The sequence below is a fragment of the Oncorhynchus mykiss genome, unplaced genomic scaffold (assembly GCF_013265735.2).
Source record: "Oncorhynchus mykiss isolate Arlee unplaced genomic scaffold, USDA_OmykA_1.1 un_scaffold_119, whole genome shotgun sequence".
NCBI classification, from domain to species: Eukaryota; Metazoa; Chordata; class Actinopteri; order Salmoniformes; family Salmonidae; genus Oncorhynchus; species Oncorhynchus mykiss.
Genome location: NW_023493660.1, coordinates 290,150 through 315,573, shown reverse-complemented (window position 1 = coordinate 315,573; position 25,424 = coordinate 290,150). Strand labels below are relative to the sequence as shown.

At 43.2% G+C, this 25,424-nt stretch overlaps 2 protein-coding genes across 5 annotated transcripts in view; one reads left to right on the top strand and one right to left on the bottom strand.

Annotated features, from left to right (window-relative positions):
• The first annotated feature begins 605 nt into the window (after positions 1-605).
• On the top strand, positions 606-16,905 carry LOC110531274 (DNA-directed RNA polymerase III subunit RPC4). Of its 2 annotated transcripts, XM_036972097.1 has the most exons (8): positions 618-1,521; positions 3,672-3,718; positions 3,815-3,960; positions 4,077-4,201; positions 5,443-5,545; positions 13,276-13,592; positions 14,467-14,616; positions 16,525-16,905. In XM_036972097.1, exons 1-8 carry the CDS (start codon positions 1,351-1,353, stop codon positions 16,663-16,665), a joined length of 1,200 nt encoding a protein of 399 aa, XP_036827992.1. In that variant the 5' UTR covers positions 618-1,350; the 3' UTR covers positions 16,666-16,905. The 2 variants fall into 2 exon arrangements, with proteins under 2 accessions (XP_036827993.1, XP_036827992.1); XM_036972098.1 differs by lacking the exon at positions 16,525-16,905 and having other exon boundaries at positions 606-1,521; positions 13,276-13,700; positions 14,007-14,616.
• The window catches only part of LOC118936623 (transcription factor A, mitochondrial-like), a 33,486-nt gene continuing 11,701 nt past the window's right edge, over positions 3,640-25,424 (bottom strand). For 2 of the 3 annotated variants that reach the window (XM_036972101.1, XM_036972099.1), the window contains one exon: positions 16,854-17,481. In XM_036972101.1, coding sequence (XP_036827996.1) covers positions 17,266-17,481 — 216 coding nt within the window. In that variant the 3' untranslated portion in view covers positions 16,854-17,265. Of the gene's footprint in view, positions 3,937-16,853; positions 17,482-25,424 lie in introns of those variants that run through there. The other variant, XM_036972100.1, reaches the window with a different exon arrangement.

The following is a 25,424-nucleotide window of genomic DNA, read 5'->3' as shown; positions in this document are numbered from 1 at the left end:
TTATGACAATGTGATACTTAATATTCTGGCACATCAGCATGTCTTTGTTTATGAAACCATACTGAAGTACAATTTCACGAAATGCCCCACATCTGTCATTTTAACAACTGTCCTCCTTTAAAACAACTGGTTACAATATTATGACTTGTGTTTTTTTCCCCTCTGTGGCCCTAATATTCTAGCATTTTATATATAGCCTTATAGTCTATGGGAAACTGTAAATTATCTAATGATAGCAACATCATCTAAAAATCATTTTTTATCCAAAATCATTGAAATTAATGATCACAAACGTTTAAATAACAGTGGGTCTAGTTATATGTGATAACAATGTATAGTGAGCAGTGAAATAACTATTGGTTTCCATTTGTGGTGACTGCTGACTGACATTAGGGATGAGATTAAATAGATCCTGGAATTTAGCCTGGTCTGGAGCAGGCTAGCTCCACAGAATAAATCTCCATGGTAATTTATACCATAACATATCCTCCTGCCCCCTATCCATCTTTAGTGCAACCGGATTACGGATCAATTGAGCCAGGATCACCAAGATATCCTGGCTTAATCCCTTATCCTAGTTTTGTGCAACAGGCCCCTGGTGGGTAAAGGTGAAATAAACAAAGAAAAACACAATACAGCTATTCTTCTGAGACCGAATAAACACTGCCACCTTGTGTTCAGATAATGGAATCACGTGAAGACATAACAAAGCAGAATAAACGGTGCTGATGTGATTAACTCGGGGAACCGAATGAGCGATTACCATCTATTGTGAAGTATCCTATATTAGTAAGAACTAGCGCGTGGAATGTAGGTTGTGTTTACTGAAGTGTCGCTCAAGTGATCAGGTAGTAAGTTACTTTGTATCAAGGATGTAGCCAACTGCTTTTTACCAAGGCCTTGTACGCAACACCTACAATATTCTTTCCAGGACAGACTGTTGGATTTGGATTGTATAAGGCTGCTGTTCAGTCGCTGTTTTTGCTCAGATGTGTCCAGACATTACGGACAAGATGGACGCTACAGTTTCTGGAGGCTTACAGTACAATAACAGAGTGTTGTTTGAACACCGATATCCGTGTTTACGGAGGGGATACCTGCATTCTCTGACTTCACAGTAAGAAGGCCTATTGTTAATTCACATATCATATCTGTTTATTAGGCTATTGGACAGCGCGATGAAGAAGAAATAGGAATTCGGTTCAAATATTGTTTATTCCAAATCGGAGTTATGCTGCCATTTCATTTGTAGGCTTCCCCATCGAATAATGGGTGTATGTTTAATATAGCCTTCAACCCCTTAATACTGTATTGTCACAAAGCCGTCCGTTCCAGCCAGTGATTAGCAGAATGACTGATCCAAGCAGCAACACGGACTTTATGGCTGGCTACTCCGGTATCACCAGACCAAATGTAGCTGGCAGTGGGTTACCTCATCGGACGGTGCTGAACTCCCCCCCTCCTCCAGGCAGACTGACGTCTCTGCGGTCCCGAGACCTGACTCTGGGCGGGTTCAAAAAGGTGATACCCAATGGAAACGCTCATACTGTATATCAAAGACTACGTACTCAACCCATAGAGATAGATAGAGGACTCATCTTTGTATCTGTGCCATCAGGGCCCTGCTCCAGGCACACGTCAAATTAGCGGTCTCAATTAGCCATGTGAGAAGAAAATAAATTGAATTGATAAATTGTCTGGATAGACTATCTAAACTAATCGTAGCCAATATTTTTATTTTTATTTTAAGTCAGTGAAGAACAACATTTTATTTTCAATGACAGCCTTGTTCAGGGGAAGAATGACAGGTTTTTACCTTGTCAGCTCAGGGATTTGATCTTGCAACCTTTCGGTTACTAGTCCAACACCCTAACCACTAGGATACCTGCCACCCCAGGTATACCTACCAGGCACGCAGGGCACATGAAGAACTACAGGAAATTAGCTGTAAAACTGCAACAACTAAAAATGGCTCTGCCCCAGGCAAAACGTGTAGAATTGCATGAAATGTGTTATAAAATAGAAAAAATGTCTCTCTGCCCCATGCCAAAATGTGTAGAACTGCAGAAAACTTGCTTTAAAACTGCAACATTATCTTCACCCCATGGCAAAAGGTGTAGAATGGCAGGAAATGTACTTTAAAACATAAATATATCATCTCCACCATAAAGTGGGGGGCCACTAAAATGTAAATGTATTTAACCTTTATTTAATTAGGCAAGTCTGTAAATAAGAACGTGTTCTTAACTATGACAGCCGACCAAAAGGCCTCCTGCGGGGATGGAGGCTGTGATTGATATATATATATATAGAACAAAAAACACATTGAGACAAGAGAGACAACACTACATAAAGAGAGACCTAAGACAACATAGCAAGGCAGTAACACATAACACAACATGGTAGCAGCACAAAAAAATGGTACAAACATTGGGCACAGAAAACAGCACAGAGGGAAAAAAGGTTGATCTTCTTTACGATTGGCTGAACCCTCCTGATGACCCAGTTGGACATGACTCCAATAGGATCAGCAGGAGGGATGAGCCAATTAAGTTGGAAGTCCCACCCAGTTGACCACATTAAAATGGTGGAAGCCCTCAAATTGTTCTGCCCATGCTAATCCCATAGATGGAACAAGACAGATATTTCACCTGATGTGTAAATGTGAAGCATCCGCTTGGCGTTTCCACTTACTACCAAATATGGTAGTGAGAGGAGGCCCAGTGGCAGGCAGTGGTAAAAGATGGATTTTCACTGACATTCTGCAAATTTTCTCATCGATGAAACATTTGATCTCAATACAATTTTCTGTTTCCAAAACAATAATTAATATGTTTTGAACAGAGTGGACTAAGTTTTGTAGACGTTACCATTTTTCAACACATAAAAATCGAGCCATGTGGGGAGAGGCGGCAGGGTGTCCCAGTTCCAAGACCAGCCAATGACGTCGGACGCCAATGACGTCAGTGGACCGCAAAAGGGAACTTGGATCCGGGTTAAGTAGCAATGATATCATCCTTCGCCACCGTTATCTTACGACATATAACTCAAACCAGTCGTGACTGTTCAACAAAACAACACATCATTTAAGTTTCTTTCCTGTGAATTTCTTAGTTCCATAATTGTATAACTAACTAGCAAATTAGTTTTGAAGTTGAGGGTGCAGTATTTATTTTTGCCAATGACGAACATGGCTGTTTAGCCAGGGAAAACAAGCTAGAGACATGATATAGCTGGGCGCACATGCACACCAGGCTATTTCAGAACAGATTGGAGTTTTTATACCCTGATATCAGGAGCTGTCGGGGAAAAGTTTGATTAAAGAATTCAGAGACAAAGGAATAACAGATGAGAAATATTTAAGGAGAGCGAATCGATATACTATGCCAAAATCAGCTGTCAATTGTAAAAGCTTAAACCGATGTCTGCGTGAATCTGAATCTAGAAAATGAATGGTGAAGTCTCTTCTGGACACGGTAGACTCATCGTCCTCACCACTCTATTGTAAGCACTACTAAATAACCAGTCTACAGTGAAACGGAAACACAGTGGGTGATGAACAAAAGCAAATATACAGCTGTCCAGTGTCCTGTCACAAGCATTAAACAAAACAGTCATGATATTCAGATGACAAAATAGTAGAAATTAATAAATTGATATTTTTATTACAGAAAACCTTCGTACCCAATGTCCATTCTCTGAGGAAGAGTAAAGATGAGTGAGTGTCAACTGTATTGCTTGAAGACACATTCCATTAGACTACCAAGGATCCAGTTTAGAAGAATACATGTTAACATTGAACTCCTTCCCCCAGGTTAAAGGAAGAGGCCCATGTTGCACCAAAGAAGGAGAGAAGAGTGAGGGAGGAGAGGCACAGGGAGAGAAGAGAGCGCCCCCCTCAGATCATTCAGTCCCACTCCATCTTTGAACAGGGTCCTGCAGACACAGTAAAGAAACCAGGTGAATTGGACCTTCTCTGTCAGAAGCTGCCTTTACTGTGTGTTAAAGAAACAGGTTATTATTATGATCATTAGAAACACTAGATTCCAGTGTGTCCTGTCCTCTGTTCTGTGCAGGGGGGTGGAGAGGGACCGACCTTACAGACAGCAGATCCTCTCCTGTAGCTAAGTGTTTTAAGAAGGAGAGACGTGCCTCAGAAGAAAACGATAATGATATGTTACACAAGCTTCAACGGGATGATGTAAGTACAACAGCCTTAATGACTAGTCAACTTAAAGTAAAACAGCCTTAATCAACATACATGAAACCCCTTTGTAACTTGGAGAGAAAGTTAAATAGTAAATACAAGCCTGAGAACCAGTGGAGGAAAAGGACAAGAGAAAGGAAAGTTGGGTTTGCACGATGAAAATAAAACCTAATATAACTCAAACGGAAAGCATTTGCATTTTTGCGCAGTCCAGGCAGTGCTGAGAGGGATAGTTTGGCCTGCTATTTGTTCTGGTTCTGGTTGGATGTCTTGGGGAATTGGGAGGTAGGGAGCCTAAAGTAACAGCCTTAATGACTAGTCAACCTAAAGTAAAACACAGCCTTAATGACTAGTCAACCTAAAGTAACAGCCTTAATGACTAGTCAACCTAAAGTAAAACACAGCCTTAATGACTAGTCAACCTAAAGTAAAACAGCCTTAATGACTAGCCCCGTTCTTTTCTGTTCCGACCAGCAAAATAAAAGTTCTGAACTGGTTTGAACAAAAGAAAAGTACCGGTTTATATCGTTCCTTTTTAAACCTACTTCACCAATCATGCAGTGCAGGTAGAGCAGCTTGTTATGGAGTTGGAAAGCTATAGCTCAGTGAGTTGTTTACATGTGTGATAGACTAGTCAGGCGTGAGATGCAACTGAAATTTTGAATTAGGGCCACAGTATTATACCTACAGACGAGCGGCTTCTGGAGGAACTTTGAATGTCTTTGATCTTCAGAGTTGGTTTAACATTCGACCAGAGAAGCTAGCTAGTTAACAAGCTTGTGTGTGCAGAGCGGCACCAGAATGCAAATCACGTCTTACCTTTCTGTAGTTAAAAAATACAATGTGAAATGTGATAACTATAGTATCCTTAACTAGCATTGAAAAAGTGAATCCATTATTTTCTAATTAAAAATCTCTCCCCGCATCTTCATGCTTGTAACATCAGTAATACTTTGGAGGGCGAGGGGCAGGTAGCCTACATGCACACACACTGGCAACAATTTTTAGCTGGCAGGCAGACACTGGAAGAAGTTTCTGATTAACAGAGGGATAATGTTATTAACTGGTTCCCATGTGTTTAACGTAACAGTTCTGTTCCGGAACAGTATAGATCACTTTCGTTCCCGGTTCTGATTCTGTTCGTAGAAACATTTCATTATTTCCATGAACCGGTTCCAACCCCTGGTTGAAATACATATATTTATTTAAACCGCACACTTTCCCCCCCCATATAGTTTTTGGATGATCCTGGTTTGAAAAATGATGCCAAGAACAAGCCAATTCAACTGCCACTGTATCAATCTAGCAACTTCCTGATAACAGAGGCAACAACTCCATGTAAGTATATACAGTGCCTTCAGAAAGTATTCATACCCCTTGACTTATTCCACATTGTGTTACAGCCTGTATTCAAAATGAGATTTCAAAATGTATCAAATTAAATAGAAATATCAAATTTACATAAGTATTCACACCCATGAGTCACACACACACACACATGTTAGAATCACCTTTGGCAGTGGGTAAGTGTCTAAGAGCTTTGCACAATATTTTCACATTGTGGAGTAACTACAATGTTGTTGATCCATCCTCAGGTCTACTATCAGCCATTAAAAACTCTTAACAGTTTTAAAGCCACCATTGGCCTTGTGAAATCCGAGTGGTTTCCTTCTACCCCAGCAACTAAGTTAGAAAGGACGCCTATATCTGTGTAGTGACTGGGTGTATTGATACACCATCCAAAGTGTAATTAATAACTTCACCATGCTCAGATATTCAATGTCTGTTTTTTACCCATCTACCAATAGGTGCCCTTTGAGGCATTGGAAAACCTCATTGGCCATTGTGGTTGAAATTCCCTGCTCGACTGAGGGAGCTTCCAGATAATTGTATGTGTGGGGTACAGAGATGAGGTAGTCATTAAAAAATCATGTTAAACAATATTCGACTATTACACTGAGTCTAATCAACTTTATTTAAAAAGCCCTTTTTGCATCAGCAGATGTCACAAAGTGCTTATACAGAAACCCAGCGCAAAACCACAAACAGCAAGCAGTGCAGATGTAGAAGCACAGTGGCAAGGAAAAACTCCCTAGAAAGGCAGGAGCCTAGGAAGAAACGGGATGCTATTCTGGTTGTGCAGGTAGAGATGATGGCCATTAAGGCTAGATTGTTATTCAGGATGATCATAGATGACCAACAGGGTCAAATAAGTGGTTGTAGAGTGTGCAGCAGGTCAGCACCTCAGGAGTAAATGTCAGTTGATTTTCCATAGCCGAGCATTCAGAGGTCGACCGATTAATCAGAATGGCCGATTAATTAGGGCCGATTTCAAGTTTTCATAACAATCGGTGATGAGCATTTTTGGACACCGATCATGGCCGATTACATTGCACTCCACGAGGAGACTGCGTGGCAGGCTGACTACCTGTTACGCGAGTGCAGCAAGGAGCCAAGGTAAGGTGCTAGCTAGCATTAAACGTATCTTATAAAAAACAATACATCTTAACATAATCACTAGTTAACTACACATGGTTGATGATATTACTAGTTTATCTAGCTTGTCCTGCGTTGCATATAATCGATGCGGTGCCTGTTAATTTATCATTGAATCATAGCCTACTTCGCAAAACGGGTGATTTAACAAGCGCATTCGCGAAAAAAAGCAATGTCGTTGCACCAATGTGTACCTAACCAAAAACATCAACACCTTTCTTAAAATCAATACACAAGTATATATTTTTAAACCTGCATATTTAGATAATATTGCCTGCTAACATAAATGTATTTTCACCAGGGAAATTGTGTCACTTCTCTTGTGTTCTGTACAACAGAGTCAGGGTATATGCAGCAGTTTGGGCCGCCTGGCTCGTTGCGAACTGTGTGAAGACTATTTCTTCCTAACAAAGACAGCCAACTTCGCCAAACGGGGGAGGATTTAACAAAAGCACATTTGTGAAAAAAGCACAATTGTTGCACGAATACCTAACCATAAACATCCACGCCTTTCTTAAAATCAGTACACAGAAGTATATTTTTTCAAACCTGCATATTTAGTTAAAAGAAATCCAGGTTAGCAAGCAATATTAAACTAGGGAAATTGTGTCACTTCGCTTGCGTTCATTGCACGCAGAGTCAAGGTATATGCAACAGTTTGGGCTGCCTGGCTCGTTGCGAACTAATTTGCCAGAATATTACTTATGACATAACATTGAAGGTTGTGCAATGTAACAGGAATATTTAGACTTATGGATGCCACCCGTTAGATAAAATACGGAACGGTTCCGTATTTCACTGAAAGAATAAACATTTTGTTTTCGAAATGATAGTTTCCGGATTTAACCAAATTAATGACCTAAGGCTCATATTTCTGTGTGTTATTATATTATAATTAAGTCTATGATTTGATATTTCATAGAGCAGTCTGACTGAGCGGTGGTAGGCAGCAGCAGGCTCGAATTCATTCATTCAAACAGCACTTTACTGCGTTTGCCAGCAGCTCTTCGCTGTGCTTCAAGCATTGCGCTGTTTATGACTTCATGCCTAAGGGTTCCATAGCCGCAGGCAGAACAGCGGAAACTGGATCAGCAGCATGACCTGGAGGAGTGGGGACAGCCAGGAGTTGTCAGGCATGGTCCTGGGGCAGAGAGAGATGGCTGAATTAGAGGGAGCATACTTAAGATCACACCAGAGAAGATAGGATAGGACAGACTGACACTAGCCCCCCGACACTGGGGACTGAGGGGGGGCGACCAGGCAGGATATAAGCCCACCCACTTTGACAAAGCACAGAACCACCCCCCCCCCCCCCCCCCCCCAACCTCAGAGGGACATCAACGTACTACCCTGAGACAAGGTGGAGCCCACAAAGATGTCACCCAAGACCGGAGAGGAAGATCATGTCAGTGACTCAAACCACTCATGTCAAGTATAGTGAAAAAAGCTTGGCAAGACACAAAGCTGAACTCCTAGGGACAACATGGGAGAGCACTAGCCAGCCAGTGACTCAGTCCCCGTAATAGGGTCAGAGGCAGAGAATCCCAGTGGAGAGAGGGGAGACGGACAGGCAGAGACAGCTAGGGCGGTTCATCGCTCCAGTGCCTTGCCGTTCACCCTCGCACCCCTAGGCCAGACTACACTTAATCATAGGACCTATTGAAGAGATGAGTCTTCAATAAAAGACTTAAAGGTTGAGACCAGAGTCTGCGTCTCTCACATGGATAGGCAGACCATTCCATAAAAAGGAGAAGGCCCTGCCTCCAGCTGTTTGCTTAGAAATTCTAGGGACAGTAAGAAGCCCTGCGTGTTGTGACCAAAGCGTACGTGTATGTACGGCAGGACCAGAGAGATGGGTAGGAGCAAGTCTATGTATTGCTTTGTGGGTTAACAGTAAAACCTTGAAAATCAGCCTTGACAGGAAGCCAGTGTAGAGGCACTGGAGTAATGATCAAATTTGACGGTTTGAGTCAAGAGTCTAGCAGCTGTATTTAGTGCTTTATGCAGGTAGCCGGAGAATCGCAGTCTAATCTACAAGTGACAAAAACCTGGATTAGCTTTTCTGCATCATTTCATTTTTACAGAAAGTTTCAGATTGTCTGCCTGGACCAATTTTTGGGTTTCTAATCTCCAAAAGAATGTGGTGTCAAAAGTTGCACTAAAGCCTAGGAGCACAAGGACAGACAGAAAAGCCTTGGTCTGATGCTATTTAAAAAGGTAAATTTACCACCTACACAAGTGTGGTCTCAGTACTATGACAGGGTTTAAAAAGAGACTGGAGCGTTTCGTATACATTTCCTTCCTGAAGACACATTCCCATTTTTTTTTTTTTATGAATGGGAGATTCGATGTAGGCCGATAGTTTACATTTTTCTGGGTCAAGGCTTTATTACTGCCACTTTTAGTGAGTTTGATACACATCCGGATAGGGAGCCATTTATGATGTTCAACATAGGAGGGCCAAGCACAGGAAGTAGCTCTTTCAGTAGTTTAGTTGGAATAGGGTCCAGTAGACAGCTGGAAGGTTTAGAGGCCATGACTATTTTTGTGAATGTGTTGAGAGATACAGGATTAAAAGAACTTGAGTATCTCCATTGATCCGAGGTCCTGGCAGTTCTGTGCAGACTCAGGACAACTGAGTTTGGGAGAAATAATCACATTCAAAAGAGACTTTCTAATGAATATGATATTTTCGTCAAAGAAGTTCATGAATTCATCACTGCTGAAGTAAAGGCCATTCATCACTTGGGGAGTGCTGCTGTTTCGTTAGCTTTGCGACAGTATCAACAATAAATTGTGGATTGTTTCTATTCTCCTCAACTAGGTTGGAAAAGTAGGCTGATCAAGCAGCAGTTAGTGATTTTTGATATTGTCTTTCCAAGCTAGTCAGAAGACTCCCGGTTCGGTGGTGAGGGCTCTTCGATATTGCACGTTACTGTCTTTCCAAGCTAGTCAGAAGACTCCCGGTTCGGTGGTGAGGGCTCTTCGATATTGCACGTTACTGTCTTTCCAAGCTAGTCAGAAGACTCCCGGTTCGGTGGTGAGGGCTCTTCGATATTGCACGTTACTGTCTTTCCAAGCTAGTCAGAAGACTCCCAGTTTGGTGGTGAGGGCTCTTCGATATTGCACGTTACTGTCTTTCCAAGCTAGTCAGAAGACTCCCAGTTTGGTGGTGAGGGCTCTTCGATATTGCACGTTACTGTCTTTCCAAGCTAGTCAGAAGACTCCCGGTTCGGTGGTGAGGACTCTTCGATATTGCACAGTACCGTCTTTCCAAGCTAGTCGGAAAACTTCCAGGGAGCTAGTTTCTTGTGACAAATGTTTGTTTTTAGCTGTGCGACTGCATCTAGGGTATTACACAAAGTTACTTTTACATCCTCGGTTAGGTGGTTAACTGATTTCTGTACTCCGACATCCTTGGGTAGGTGGACGGAGTCTGGAAGAGCATCCAGGAATCTTTGCATTGTCCGAAAATGTATAGCATGGCTTTTGATGATCCTTGGTTGGGGTCTGAGCAGATCATTTGTTGCGATTGCAAATGTAATAAAATGGTGGTCCCATAGTCCAGAATTGAGGAAAAACATTTATATCAACAATATTTATTCCACAGGACAAAACTAGTTCCAGGGTCTGACTGTGGCAATGTGTAGGTCCAGAGACATGTTGGACAAAACCCACAGTTGATGATGCCTCCGAAAGACTGAGTGGGTCTGTGGACTTTTCCATTAGAAGTCAGCAAAAATGTGAATATCTGCCATGACTACAAAGTCCGATAGGAGCTCAGTGAGGAACGCTGTATACGGCCCAGGAGGCCTGCAAACAGTAGCTATAAAAAGTGATTGAGTAGGCTGCATAGATTTCATGACAAGAAGCTCAAAAGACAAACGCAGTCATATGTTTTCATAAATTGAAATAGTCTGTCATAAAAAAATGTTAGCAACACCTCCGCCTTTGCGGGATGCACGGGGGGAGGGATATGGTCACTAGTGTAACCAGGAGGAGAGGCCTCATTTAATGGCTTGAGCCATGTTTCAGTCAGGCCAATCACATCATGATCAGTGATCATGATCAGTGATTAGTTCATTGACTGTAACTGCCTTGAAAGTGAGGGATCTTTAACATTAAGAAGTCCTTTTTTGAGATGTGAGGTATTATCAATCTCTTTGAATAATGACAGGAATGGAGCAGATCTTTATTCCAGCGAGATTGCTAAGGCGAACACCGCCCTGTTTAGATTTGTCCTACCTAGATCGAAGCAGGCCTCCCGAGTGGCGCAAGGCTAGATGTGCCACTAGAGATTCTGGGCTCGAGTCCAGGCTCCGTCGCAGCCGACCGGGAGACCCATGGGGCGGCACAATTGGCCCAGCGTCGTCCGGGTTAGGGGAGGGTTTGGCTGGCAGGGATGTCCTTGTCCCATCACGCACTAGCGACTCCTGTGGCGGGTTGGGCACAGTGCACGTTGACACGGTCACCAGGTGCACGGTGTTTCCTCCGAAACACATTGGTGCGGCTGGCTTCCGGGTTAAGTGGGCATTGTGTCAAGAAGCAGTGCGGCTTGGTTGGGTTTCAGCGGACGCATGGCTCTCGACCTTCGGCTCTCCCGTGTCCGTATGGGAGTTGCAGCGATGAGACAAGACTAACTACCAATTGGATAACACGAAATTGGGGAGAAAAAGGGGTAAAACAAATTCAACCTAGATTGTTCACTGTCTCAATGGGGATAGCTGAGCTGACTACACTGACTGTGGCAGACTCCACTAAGCTGGCCTGCACCCTATCTCAATGTGGAGTTAGAGCCCTGTCTATATTCATCGATAAGATGAAAGCACACCTCCAGCTAGGATGGAGTCCGTCACTCCTCAGCAGGCCAGGCTTGGTCCAGTTTGTGGATGAATCCCAGAAAGAGGGCCAATTATCTATTCTCTATTTTGCGAGTGGAAGAAAACAGTTTTCAACAAGTGATTGAGTTGTGAGACTCTGCTGTAGAGCTCATCACTCCCCCTAACTGGGAGGGGGCCAGAGACAATTACTCGATGCCGACTTCTTTCTAGCTGATTTACAAGCTGAAGCCATGTTGCGCTTGGTGACCTCAATGTTTCATCCTAACATCGTTGGTGCCGACGTGGATAACAATATCCCTATACTCGCCAGTTGTCAAAGCCAGCACCCTCTTCAGATTAGCCTTAACGTCGGTAGCCCTGCCCCCTGGTAAACAGTGTATGATCGCTGGATGATTATTTTTAAGTCTAATCCTGTGGGTAATGGAGTCTCCAATGACTAGGTCAATTTGTCAGAGCTAATGGTGGGGAGGCTTCGGCGGCTCAGACCCTGTAACAGTGGAGGAGACACCTGGGAAGCCTCAGGCTCTGACTGACTCGTTGCTTAGTGGGGAAAACTGGTTTCTAATCGGCTGCATGAGCGACACCATGTGGACAGCATTTCTTTCCAGAATCCATGTTGTTGACTGTGCTGGGGGGGGACTGTGCTGTGGGGGACTGTGCTGTGGGGGACTGTGCTGGGGGGGACTGTGCCTGGGGGGGACTGTGCCTGGGGGGGACTGTGCCTGGGGGGGACTGTGCTGGGGGGGACTGTGCTGTGGGGGACTGTGCTGGGGGGGACTGTGCTGTGGGGGACTGTGCTGTGGGGGACTGTGCTGTGGGGGGGACTGTGCTGGGGGGGACTGTGCTGGGGGGGACTGTGCTGGGGGGGACTGTGCTGGGGGGGACTGTGCCTGGGGGGGACTGTGCCTGGGGGGGACTGTGCCTGGGGGGGACTGTGCCTGGGGGGGACTGTGCCTGGGGGGGACTGTGCTGTGGGGGACTGTGCTGGGGGGATTAACACTACTACCTGTATTTACTGGTGGCACAGACACCATCATCCTTTCCTACACTTCAATTGCCCTTGGCCTAACTATTGCATCTGAAGCAGGGTTCACAACCCAGCGATCCTCCTGTATATTCAGAGGACAGCGACTGCAGTGAGAAGGCATGATGTTACTCAGCTTTTCCATCTGGACGAGCTCCTGCAGATCCATGCCAGATGGAACGTTTCCATCCCGGACGCTTTTGGAAGGAAGTAGAGGGTGGACAAAACTAGGACATTGGTAAACTTGTTAACGCCAGAGTTTGATTAAACTGTTAACACTAAAAGAGAGAAAGGAGCAACAAACAGCACATCAGCAGAGACAACGGGGAAGTCCATTGTTAAGCACATTTGTACTCCTGAACTTATTTAGGCTTGCCATAACAAAGGGGTTGAAAACATATTCACTCAAGACATTTCAGCTTTTCATTTTTAAATTCTACAAACATAATTCCACTTTGACATTATGGCGTGTAGGCCGGTGACACAATCTCAATGTAATCCATTTTAAATTCAGGCTCTAACAACATGAATAAGTCAAAGGGTTGTTTCCTGAAGGCCCTGGATGCACAGGATGTAGACAATTAGACATGCAAATACATGGGGGATATACAGAGGTGCACAGACTCAATACATTAACACGTGTTCCAGTCTTGTCAATCCAAACTGGTTCCCAGGTAGCTGATGGTCCTGTGTTTGTTGCCCTACAGCATTCAGAGCCCCTGCTACTACTAACCCAAACCTGCCCCTTCAGTATGGAGCAGGACATCAGTACGGACCAGGCCAGATCCCTCAGTATAGACCAGGCCAGGGGGTCCTGAGCCCTGACCAGCCCTCTGTAGCAGAGCTCTTCCACCAGCTGATGGTTTCAGAGACAGAAGAATTGCTTTTCATCCAGCTACCTGATACTATCCCTGGCCAGCCAACCACAGCCTCCATCCCAAGCCAGCCAATCACAGCCCCAGAAAGAAATTGTAAAAAAGACTCCAAGTCCGACGGCAAGCGCACCTCTCACATTAAAGCACCAGTGAGTAACGACCACATTCTATCCTTATTTTCTACCGTCCACTTCATTCTAACAGGGAAGCATTTCACGCCAAGGTCTACATTTGCTGTATTCCATCTTCTTCCTCAGGACCCTGCTAGAGACAGTGTTTCCATCCGGTCAGAGTTCCCCTGACCACTAACCCTAAAGGCCATGTTCTTCCTCAGGACCCTGCTAGAGACAGCGTTCCCATCCAGTCAGAGTTCTCCTAACCCCTAACCCTAAATGCCATGTTCTTCCTCAGGACCCTGCTAGACAGCGTTCCCATCCAGTCAGAGTTCTCCTAGCCCCTAACCCTAAAGGCCATGTTCTTCCTCAGGACCCTGCTAGAGACAGCGTTCCCATCCAGTCAGAGTTCTCCTAACCCCTAACCCTAAAGGCCATCTTCTTCCTCAGGACCCTGCTAGAGACAGTGTTTCCATCCGGTCAGAGTTCCCCTGACCACTAACCCTAAAGGCCATGTTCTTCCTCAGGACCCTGCTAGAGACAGCGTTCCCATCCAGTCAGAGTTCTCCTAACCCCTAACCCTAAAGGCCATGTTCTTCCTCAGGACCCTGCTAGACAGCGTTCCCATCCAGTCAGAGTTCTCCTAGCCCCTAACCCTAAAGGCCATGTTCTTCCTCAGGACCCTGCTAGAGACAGCGTTCCCATCCAGTCAGAGTTCTCCTAACCCCTAACCCTAAAGGCCATGTTCTTCCTCAGGACCCTGCTAGAGACAGCGTTCCCATCCAGTCAGAGTTCTCCTAACCCCTAACCCTAAAGGCCATGTTCTTCCTCAGGACCCTGCTAGAGACAGCGTTCCCATCCAGTCAGAGTTCTCCTAACCCCTAACCCTAAAGGCCATGTTCTTCCTCAGGACGCTGCTGGTAAAGACGTTCCTGTCCTGTCAGAGTTCACAGAGGGGTTTCTGGGTAAACTACAGATCAGGAAGTCTGGCAAGGTGCAGCTGGTGCTGGGAGACATCACTATGGACGTCTCAGAGGGAGCTGCCTTCTCTTTCCTACAGGTCTGTTAATATAATAGACATTACAGGGTTAGATGGTGTTGAGACACATCACTATGGACGTCTCAGAGGGAACTGTCTTCCCCTTTAGAACAGGTCTGTTAATATAATAGACATTACAGGGTTAGATGGTGTTGAGACACATCACTATGGACGTCTCAGAGGGAGCTGCCTTCCCCTTTAGAACAGGTCTGTTAATATAATAGACATTACAGGGTTAGATGGTGTTGAGACACATCACTATGGACGTCTCAGAGGGAGCTGCCTTCCCCTTTAGAACAGGTCTGTTAATATAATAGACATTACAGGGTTAGATGGTGTTGAGACACATCACTATGGACGTCTCAGAGGGAGCTGCCTTCCCCTTTAGAACAGGTCTGTTAATATAATAGACATTACAGGGTTAGATGGTGTTGAGACACATCACTATGGACGTCTCAGAGGGAACTGTCTTCCCCTTTAGAACAGGTCTGTTAATATAATAGACATTACAGGGTTAGATGGTGTTGAGACACATCACTATGGACGTCTCAGAGGGAGCTGCCTTCCCCTTTAGAACAGGTCTGTTAATATAATAGACATTACAGGGTTAGATGGTGTTGAGACACATCACTATGGACGTCTCAGAGGGAGCTGCCTTCCCCTTTAGAACAGGTCTGTTAATATAATAGACATTACAGGGTTAGATGGTGTTGAGACACATCACTATGGACGTCTCAGAGGGAACTGTCTTCCCCTATAGAACAGGTCTGTTAATATAATAGACATTACAGGGTTAGATGGTGTTGAGACACATCACTATGGACGTCTCAGAGGGAGCTGCCTTCCCCTATAGAACAGGTCTGTTAATATAATAGACATTACAGGGTTAGATGGTGTTGAGACACATCACTATGGACGTCTCAGAGGGAACTGCCTTCCCCTTTAGAACAGGTCTGTTAATATAATAGACATTACAGGGTTAGATGGTGTTGAGACACGTCACTATGGACGTCTCAGAGGGAGCTGCCTTCCCCTATAGAACAGGTCTGTTAATATAATAGACATTACAGGGTTAGATGGTGTTGAGACACATCACTATGGACGTCTCAGAGGGAGCTGCCTTCCCCTTTAGAACAGGTCTGTTAATATAATAGACATTACAGGGTTAGATGGTGTTGAGACACATCACTATGGACGTCTCAGAGGGAGCTGCCTTCCCCTTTAGAACAGGTCTGTTAATATAATAGACATTACAGGGTTAGATGGTGTTGAGACACATCACTATGGACGTCTCAGAGGGAACTGCCTTCCCCTTTAGAACAGGTTTGTTAATATAATAGACATTACAGGGTTAGATGGTGTTGAGACACATCACTATGGACGTCTCAGAGGGAGCTGCCTTCCCCTATAGAACAGGTCTGTTAATATAATAGACATTACAGGGTTAGATGGTGTTGAGACACATCACTATGGACGTCTCAGAGGGAGCTGCCTTCCCCTTTAGAACAGGTACCTAACAGTCTAGTTCTCCTGTTTAGTCCTAAAGAACCACAGTCCTGACTCACTGTGATCCAGGATGTGTTTAGTCCTGACTCACTGCGATCCAGGATGTGTTTAGTCCTGACTCACTGCGATCCAGGATGTGTTTAGTCCTGACTCACTGCGATCCAGGATGTGTTTAGTCCTGACTCACTGTGATCCAGGATGTGTTTAGTCCTGACTCACTGCGATCCAGGATGTGTTTAGTCCTGACTCACTGCGATCCAGGATGTGTTTAGTCCTGACTCACTGTGATCCAGGATGTGTTTAGTCCTGACTCACTGTGATCCAGGATGTGTTTAAGTCCTGACTCACTGTGATCCAGGATGTGCAGACAATGGCTTAGGGTCAGACAATAAGGGGCTAAATCATCTGTTATTTCTCCTACAGCAACTGGTGTCTGTGCGTCTGTCTGAGGGCCTGACTGGAGACATGAGTATCCTGGGGAACGTCAAGCACAAGCTGGTCTGCTCTCCAGACTTCCAGGCTCTGCTACAGGAGCCATCACCTGACCACTCAGCACATCTCTAACTTATATTCAGTACACCTTTTTCAGCATTAACTGTGTAGACATTGTACAGTTTTATTACACGATGTGAGGATTAACTGTGTAGATATTGTACATAGTTTACTTTCATCATACAGCGTTTATGTACCTTGTCGATTTCCTCCCAATTTGTTTTCACTGTATAAACATTGTGTATAATATGAAGTCTTTTTTTTATGTACGTAAATGTTTATTTAATAAAAATGAGATACAAAACATGAACGAAAACTAAGTCTACAAACAAAGTAACTGGTCAACACGTCTCTTAAAGACTATATCCAGTACAGACTAGCCTGTACACTGTGTATAGAGACAGTATATACAGAACGTGGCCCTGGTGACAGGAACTTAACTTCAACATAATTCATCTTTTCATACTAGAAAGAACACTGCTTTATGATAGTTTACAGTGAATTCTCATTCTGATAACTGTCAGTTGAGAATGTTATGTTTCATGATCTTTCCCAGACTGGTGAAGGTTCATTCACAGTTTGAGGCGCTAGGAGCATTGATATGACTATAAACAAAATGTATTTTATTTGGGACGGTAACTTGCCTTCATCACCCTTCCTCTCCAGAACAGCTCAGGCCTTTTTCCCGCTCCTCACTGTCGTAGCTCCTGCAGATTTAGTTTTCACCACTTTGGATTTCTGTTTGCCTCCTTTAGTAGCAGTTTTGTTCTTGTGGGTCTCTTTCCGTCTGATCAGGTCCTCCCGTCCAATATCCATCATGTGTTCCTCCCAGGACTTCATCTCATTCTTATAGCGCACTTTATCATCCTCCGCCAGCTGCATGTAGACCTGCAGAGCACACAGAGTGAGTTAGTCATGTAGACCTGCAGAGCAGAGTCAGTTACTCATGTAGACCTGCAGAGCACACAGTCAGTTAGTCATGTAGACCTGCAGAGCACACAGAGTGAGTTAGTCATGTAGACCTGCAGAGCACAGAGTCAGTTAGTCATGTAGACCTGCAGAGCACACAGAGTCAGTTAGTCATGTAGACCTGCAGAGCACACAGAGTAAGTTAGTCATGTAGACCTGCAGAGCACACAGTCAGTTAGTCATGTAGACCTGCAGAGCACACAGAGTCAGTTAGTCATGTAGACCTGAAACAACATCACAGAGTCAGTTAGTCATGTAGACCTGCAGAGCACACAGAGTGAGTTAGTCATGTAGACCTGAAACAACATCACAGAGTCAGTTAGCCTAGTAATTAAAAATGTATGTCCTCCAAATCAAGGTTTCACAATTATTTAAGTCTTAAGGAACTTAATTGAGCCATTACATCACTTCCAGTTTCACTAGGGTATCAAAATGAGGTAACACGCATGCAATATCCCTTTGTCATCCAACACCATGAAGAAAACAAAAGAACTGGCAGTTCAAAAGAGACAGATGGTCGTAGACCTTCATAAATCTGGTAATGGCTACAAGAAGATCCACAAACGATTGAATATACCACGGAGCACTGTCAGAGCAATTATTAAAAATTATAAAAGATATGGAACAGTTGAAAACCTCACAGGTAGAAGACCCCCCCCCCGCCCCCCAGGAATGGGAGGAGGATGGTGAGAGAAGCAACAAAATCCCCAAGAATCACTGTGGAAGAATTGCAGGCCTTGGTGGCGTCTTGAGGTCACCAGGTCACCAGGTATCAAAAAGCTCCAAAAGACAACCACAGGCTCTTTGGAAGAGTTGCCAGAAGAAAGCCCTTTCTGACATCAAGACACAGACGCAAGCGCTTGGAGCCAAACGTAATTTAAATTATGACTGGAAGAAGGTGCTCTAGTCCGATGGGACCAAAATTGAACGTTTGGTCAGATACAGCATTGGCATGTTTGGCGTGGAAACAGAGAGAGGCACCAGGAGAGGCACCTCATACCCACGGTGAAACAGAGATGCATACAAGGAGAGGCACCTCATACCCATGGTGAAACAGAGATGCAACAAGGAGAGGCACCTCATACCCATGGTGAAACAGAGATGCATACAAGGAGAGGCACCTCATACCCACGGTGAAACAGAGATGCATACAAGGAGAGGCACCTCATACCCACGGTGAAACAGAGATGCATACAAGGAGAGGCACCTCATACCCACGGTGAAAGAGATGCATACAAGGAGAGGCACCTCATACCCACGGTGAAACAGAGATGCATACAAGGAGAGGCACCTCATACCCACGGTGAAAGAGATGCATACAAGGAGAGGCACCTCATACCCACGGTGAAACAGAGATGCATACAAGGAGAGGCACCTCATACCCACGGTGAAATATGGAGGGGGGTCAGTGATGTTTTGGGGCCGTTTTAATTCCAGAGGTCCAGTGGCACTGGTTCAGATTGATGGCGTAATGAATTCCACCAAGTATCAGGCAATTTTGGCTGACAATCCGGTTGCCTCTGCCAGAAGGCTGGAACTTGGCAGTAGGTGGACTTTCCAACAACAAAATTTTGTGGCAACAAAATCAATGTGCTGCCATGGCCATCTCAGTCACCTGACCTCAATCCAATGGAAAACCTTTTGGGCTGAGTGGAAGAGGGCAGTTGACGAGCGTAAACCCAAGAATGTGAAGGATCTTGAAATGATCTGCATAGAGGAATGGTCCAACATCCCTCCAGATGTGTTCCTTAACCTTGTCAAACATTACAGGAAAAGACTCCACGCTGTTGTCCTTGCCAGAGGTCGTTGTACTAAGTACTAAATGAGGAGTGCCAATAATTATGAAACCTTGATTTTAGTTACATTTATTTTGTATTAAATAATTGTATGATTGGTGGGTTCCATTGAAACATGAATAAAGTACAGTATCTCACATGTTGGTATTTTGAATCTCTCTATATAATTATATTGCTTATATTTTTTTGAAGAAATGTTTGTGCACTGCAAGTCAGGGCTGCCAGTAATTTGGGAGCCCACTGTACACCTGAAACACAGCTAGGGCTGTGACGGTAATTTGTGAGCCCACTGTACACCTGAAACACAGCTAGGGCTGTGACAGTAATTTGGGAGCCCACTGTACACCTGAAACACAGCTAGGGCTGTGACAGTAATTTGGGAGCCCACTGTACACCTGAAACACAGCTAGGGCTGTGACAGTAATTTGGGAGCCCACTGTACACCTGAAACACAGCTAGGGCTGTGACAGTAATTTGGGAGCCCACTGTACACCTGAAACACAGCTAGGGCTGTGACAGTAATTTGGGAGCCCACTGTACACCTGAAACACAGCTAGGGCTGTGACAGTAATTTGGGAGCCCACTGTACACCTGAAACACAGCTAGGGCTGTGCCAGTAATTTGGGAGCCCACTGTACACCTGAAACACAGCTAGGGCTGTGACAGTAATTTGGGAGCCCACTGTTCACCTGAAACACAGTTAGGGCTGTGCCAGTAATTTGGGAGCCCACTGTACACCTGAAACACAGCTAGGGCTGTGACAGTAATTTGGGAGCCCACTGTACACCTGAAACACAGCTAGGGCTGTGCCAGTAATTTGGGAGCCCACTGTACACCTGAAACACAGCTAGGGCTGTGCCAGTAATTTGGGAGCCCACTGTACACCTGAAACACAGCTAGGGCTGTGACAGTAATTTGGGAGCCCACTGTACACCTGAAACACAGCTAGGGCTGTGCCAGTAATTTGGGAGCCCACTGTACACCTGAAACACAGCTAGGGCTGTGCCAGTAATTTGGGAGCCCACTGTACACCTGAAACACAGCTAGGGCTGTGACAGTAATTTGGGAGCCCACTGTACACCTGAAACACAGCTAGGGCTGTGCCAGTAATTTGGGAGCCCACTGTACACCTGAAACACAGCTAGGGCTGTGCCGGTAATTTGGGAGCCCACTGTACACCTGAAACACAGCTAGGGCTGTGACGGTAATTTGGGAGCCCACTGTACACCTGAAACACAGCTAGGGCTGTGACGGTAATTTGGGAGCCCACTGTACACCTGAAACACAGCTAGGGCTGTGACAGTAATTTGGGAGCCCACTGTACACCTGAAACACAGCTAGGGCTGTGACGGTAATTTGGGAGCCCACTGTACACCTGAAACACAGCTAGGGCTGTGCCAGTAATTTGGGAGCCCACTGTACACCTGAAACACAGCTAGGGTTGTGCCAGTAATTTGGGAGCCCACTGTACACCTGAAACACAGCTAGGGCTGTGCCAGTAATTTGGGAGCCCACTGTACACCTGAAACACAGCTAGGGCTGTGACAGTAATTTGTGAGCCCACTGTACACCTGAAACACAGCTAGGGCTGTGACAGTAATTTGGGAGCCCACTGTACACCTGAAACACAGCTAGGGCTGTGCCAGTAATTTGGGAGCCCACTGTACACCTGAAACACAGCTAGGGCTGTGCCAGTAATTTGGGAGCCCACTGTACACCTGAAACACAGCTAGGGCTGTGACGGTAATTTGGGAGCCCACTGTACACCTGAAACACAGCTAGGGCTGTGACGGTAATTTGGGAGCCCACTGTACACCTGAAACACAGCTAGGGCTGTGACAGTAATTTGGGAGCCCACTGTACACCTGAAACACAGCTAGGGCTGTGACGGTAATTTGGGAGCCCACTGTACACCTGAAACACAGCTAGGGCTGTGACGGTAATTTGGGAGCCCACTGTACACCTGAAACACAGCTAGGGCTGTGACGGTAATTTCGGAGCCCACTGTACACCTGAAACACAGCTAGGGCTGTGACAGTAATTTGGGAGCCCACTGTACACCTGAAACACAGCTAGGGCTGTGCCAGTAATTTGGGAGCCCACTGTACACCTGAAACACAGCTAGGGCTGTGACGGTAATTTGGGAGCCCACTGTACACCTGAAACACAGCTAGGGCTGTGACAGGGTAACCGTGGGTAACCGTGACATTGACGGTTTTAGATGAAGTAAAATAACTGTCAAAATAACACATTTTTACCAGATGTTTTATCAACTTTATTTTAATGCAGATATACTTTACCCAGAATGGGAGTGTTAGCAAAACAAAGTCATATAATCTCTAGCTAACTTAGTCCATCTATTATACTGGATACATCCATCTCCTCTTTCCAACTATCTTTTCTTTTGATGTGGTGCGAATAGGAGAGAATCTTTGAAGGTCAATTCAGTTCATTGAAGAGGGGAGGGGTGAAAGGCATCACTAATTACATCTACACCATCATAAGTATATAACTACATCTACAATCACCATGTGTATAGATCTACATCTACCATCACCATGTGTATATATCTACATCTACCATCACTATGTGTATATATCTACATCTACCATCACCATGTGTATATATCTACATCTACCATCACCATGTGTATATATCTACATCTACCATCACCATGTGTATATATCTACATCTACCATCACCATGTGTATATATCTACCATCACCATGTGTATATATATCTACATCTACCATCACCATGTGTATATATCTACATCTATACCATCACCATGTGTATATATCTACATCTACCATCACCATGTGTATATATCTACATCTATACCATCACCATGTGTATATATCTACATCTATACCATCACCATGTGTATATATCTACATCTACCATCACCATGTGTATATATCTACCATCACCATGTGTATATATCTACATCTACATCTACCATGTGTATATATCTACATCTACCATCACCATGTGTATATATCTACATCTATACCATCACCATGTATATATATCTACATCTACCATCACTATGTGTATATATATCTACATCTACCATCACCATGTGTATATATCTACATCTACCATCACCATGTGTATATATCTACATCTACCATCACCATGTGTATATATCTACATCTACCATCACCATGTGTATATATATCTACATCTACCATCACCATGTGTATATATCTACATCTACCATCACTATGTGTATATATCTACATCTATACCATCACCATGTGTATATATCTACATCTACCATCACCATGTGTATATATCTACATCTACCATCACCATGTGTATATATATCTACATCTACCATCACCATGTGTATATATCTACATCTACCATCATCATGTGTATATATATCTACATCTACCATCACCATGTGTATATATCTACCATCACCATGTGTATATATATCTACATCTACCATCACCATGTGTATATATCTACCATCACCATGTGTATATATATCTACATCTACCATCACCATGTGTATATATCTACATCTACCATCATCATGTGTATATATATCTACATCTACCATCACCATGTGTATATATCTACATCTATACCATCACCATGTGTATATATATCTACATCTACCATCACTATGTGTATATATCTATATCTACCATCACCATGTGTATATATATCTACATCTACCATCACCATGTGTATATATCTACCATCACCATGTGTATATATATCTACATCTACCATCACTATGTGTATATATCTATATCTACCATCACCATGTGTATATATATCTACATCTACCATCACCATGTGTATATATATCTACATCTACCATCACCATGTGTATATATATCTATATCTACCATCACCATGTGTATATATATCTACATCTACCATCACCATGTGTATATATCTACATCTACCATCACCATGTGTATATATATCTACATCTACCATCACCATGTGTATATATATCTACATCTACCATCACCATGTGTATATATCTACATCTACCATCACCATGTGTATATATCTACCATCACCATGTGTATATATATCTACATCTACCATCACCATGTGTATATATCTACCATCACCATGTGTATATATATCTACATCTACCATCACTATGTGTATATATCTACATCTACCATCATCATGTGTATATATATCTACATCTACCATCACCATGTGTATATATATCTACATCTACCATCACCATGTGTATATATCTACATCTACCATCACCATGTGTATATATCTACATCTACCATCACCATGTGTATATATATCTACATCTACCATCACCATGTGTATATATATCTACATCTACCATCATCATGTGTATATATCTACATCTACCATCACTATGTGTATATATCTACATCTACCATCACCATGTGTATATATCTACATCTACCATCATCATGTGTATATATATCTACATCTACCATCACCATGTGTATATATCTACATCTACCATCACCATGTGCATATATCTACATCTATACCATCACCATGTGTATATATCTACATCTACCATCACCATGTGTATAGATCTACATCTACCATCACCATGTGTATATATCTACATCTATACCATCAACATGTGTATATATCTACATCTATACCATCACCATGTGTATATATCTACATCTACCATCACCATGTGTATATATCTACATCTACCATCACCATGTGTATATATCTACATCTATACCATCACCATGTCTATATATCTACATCTACCATCACCATGTGTATATATCTACATCTACCATCACCATGTGTATATATCTACATCTATACCATCACCATGTGTATATATCTACATCTACCATCACCATGTGTATATATCTACATCTATACCATCACCATGTGTATATATCTACATCTACCATCACCATGTGTATATATCTACATCTACCATCACCATGTGTATATATCTACATCTACCATCACTATGTGTATATATCTACATCTACCATCACCATGTGTATATATCTACATCTATACCATCACCATGTGTATATATCTACATCTACCATCACCATGTGTATATATCTACATCTACCATCACCATGTGTATATATCTACATCTACCATCACTATGTGTATATATCTACATCTACCATCACTATGTGTATATATCTACATCTACCATCACCATGTGTATATATCTACATCTACCATCACCATGTGTATATATCTACATCTACCATCACCATGTGTATATATCTACATCTATACCATCACCATGTGTATATATCTACATCTACCATCACCATGTGTATATATCTACATCTACCATCACCATGTGTATATATCTACATCTATACCATCATCATGTGTGTATATATCTACATCTACCATCACCATGTGTATATATCTACATCTATACCATCATCATGTGTGTATATATCTACATCTACCATCACCATGTGTATATATCTACATCTATACCATCACCATGTGTATATATCTACATCTACCATCACCATGTGTATATATCTACATCTATACCATCACCATGTGTATATATCTACATCTATACCATCACCATGTGTATATATCTACATCTATACCATCACCATGTGTATATATCTACATCTACCATCACCATGTGTATATATCTACATCTACCATCACCATGTGTATATATCTACATCTACCATCACCATGTGTATATATCTACATCTATACCATCACCATGTGTATATATCTACATCTACCATCACCATGTGTATATATCTACCATCACCATGTGTATATATCTACATGTATATAACTACATCTATACCACCACAGGTATATAACTACATCTACAATCATATGTATATAACTACATCTATACCACCACAGGTATATAACTACATCTATACCACCACCACCATATGTATATAACTACATGTATATAACTACATCTATACCATCACCATGTGTATATATCTACATGTATATAACTACATCTATAACACCACCACCACATGTATATAACTACATCTACATCTACCATCACCATGTGTATATATCTACCATCACCATGTGTATATATCTACATCT

Excerpts from the sequence above, each read along its gene's own strand:
- LOC110531274 (XM_036972097.1), top strand. The coding sequence starts at position 1,351 with ATGACTGATCCAAGCAGCAACACGGACTTTATGGCTGGCTACTCCGGT. Across the intron at positions 3,719-3,814 it reads CTGAGGAAGAGTAAAGATGA|GTTAAAGGAAGAGGCCCATG; the intron begins GTGAGTGTCAAC and ends TCCTTCCCCCAG. Across the intron at positions 5,546-13,275 it reads AACAGAGGCAACAACTCCAT|CATTCAGAGCCCCTGCTACT; the intron begins GTAAGTATATAC and ends GTTGCCCTACAG.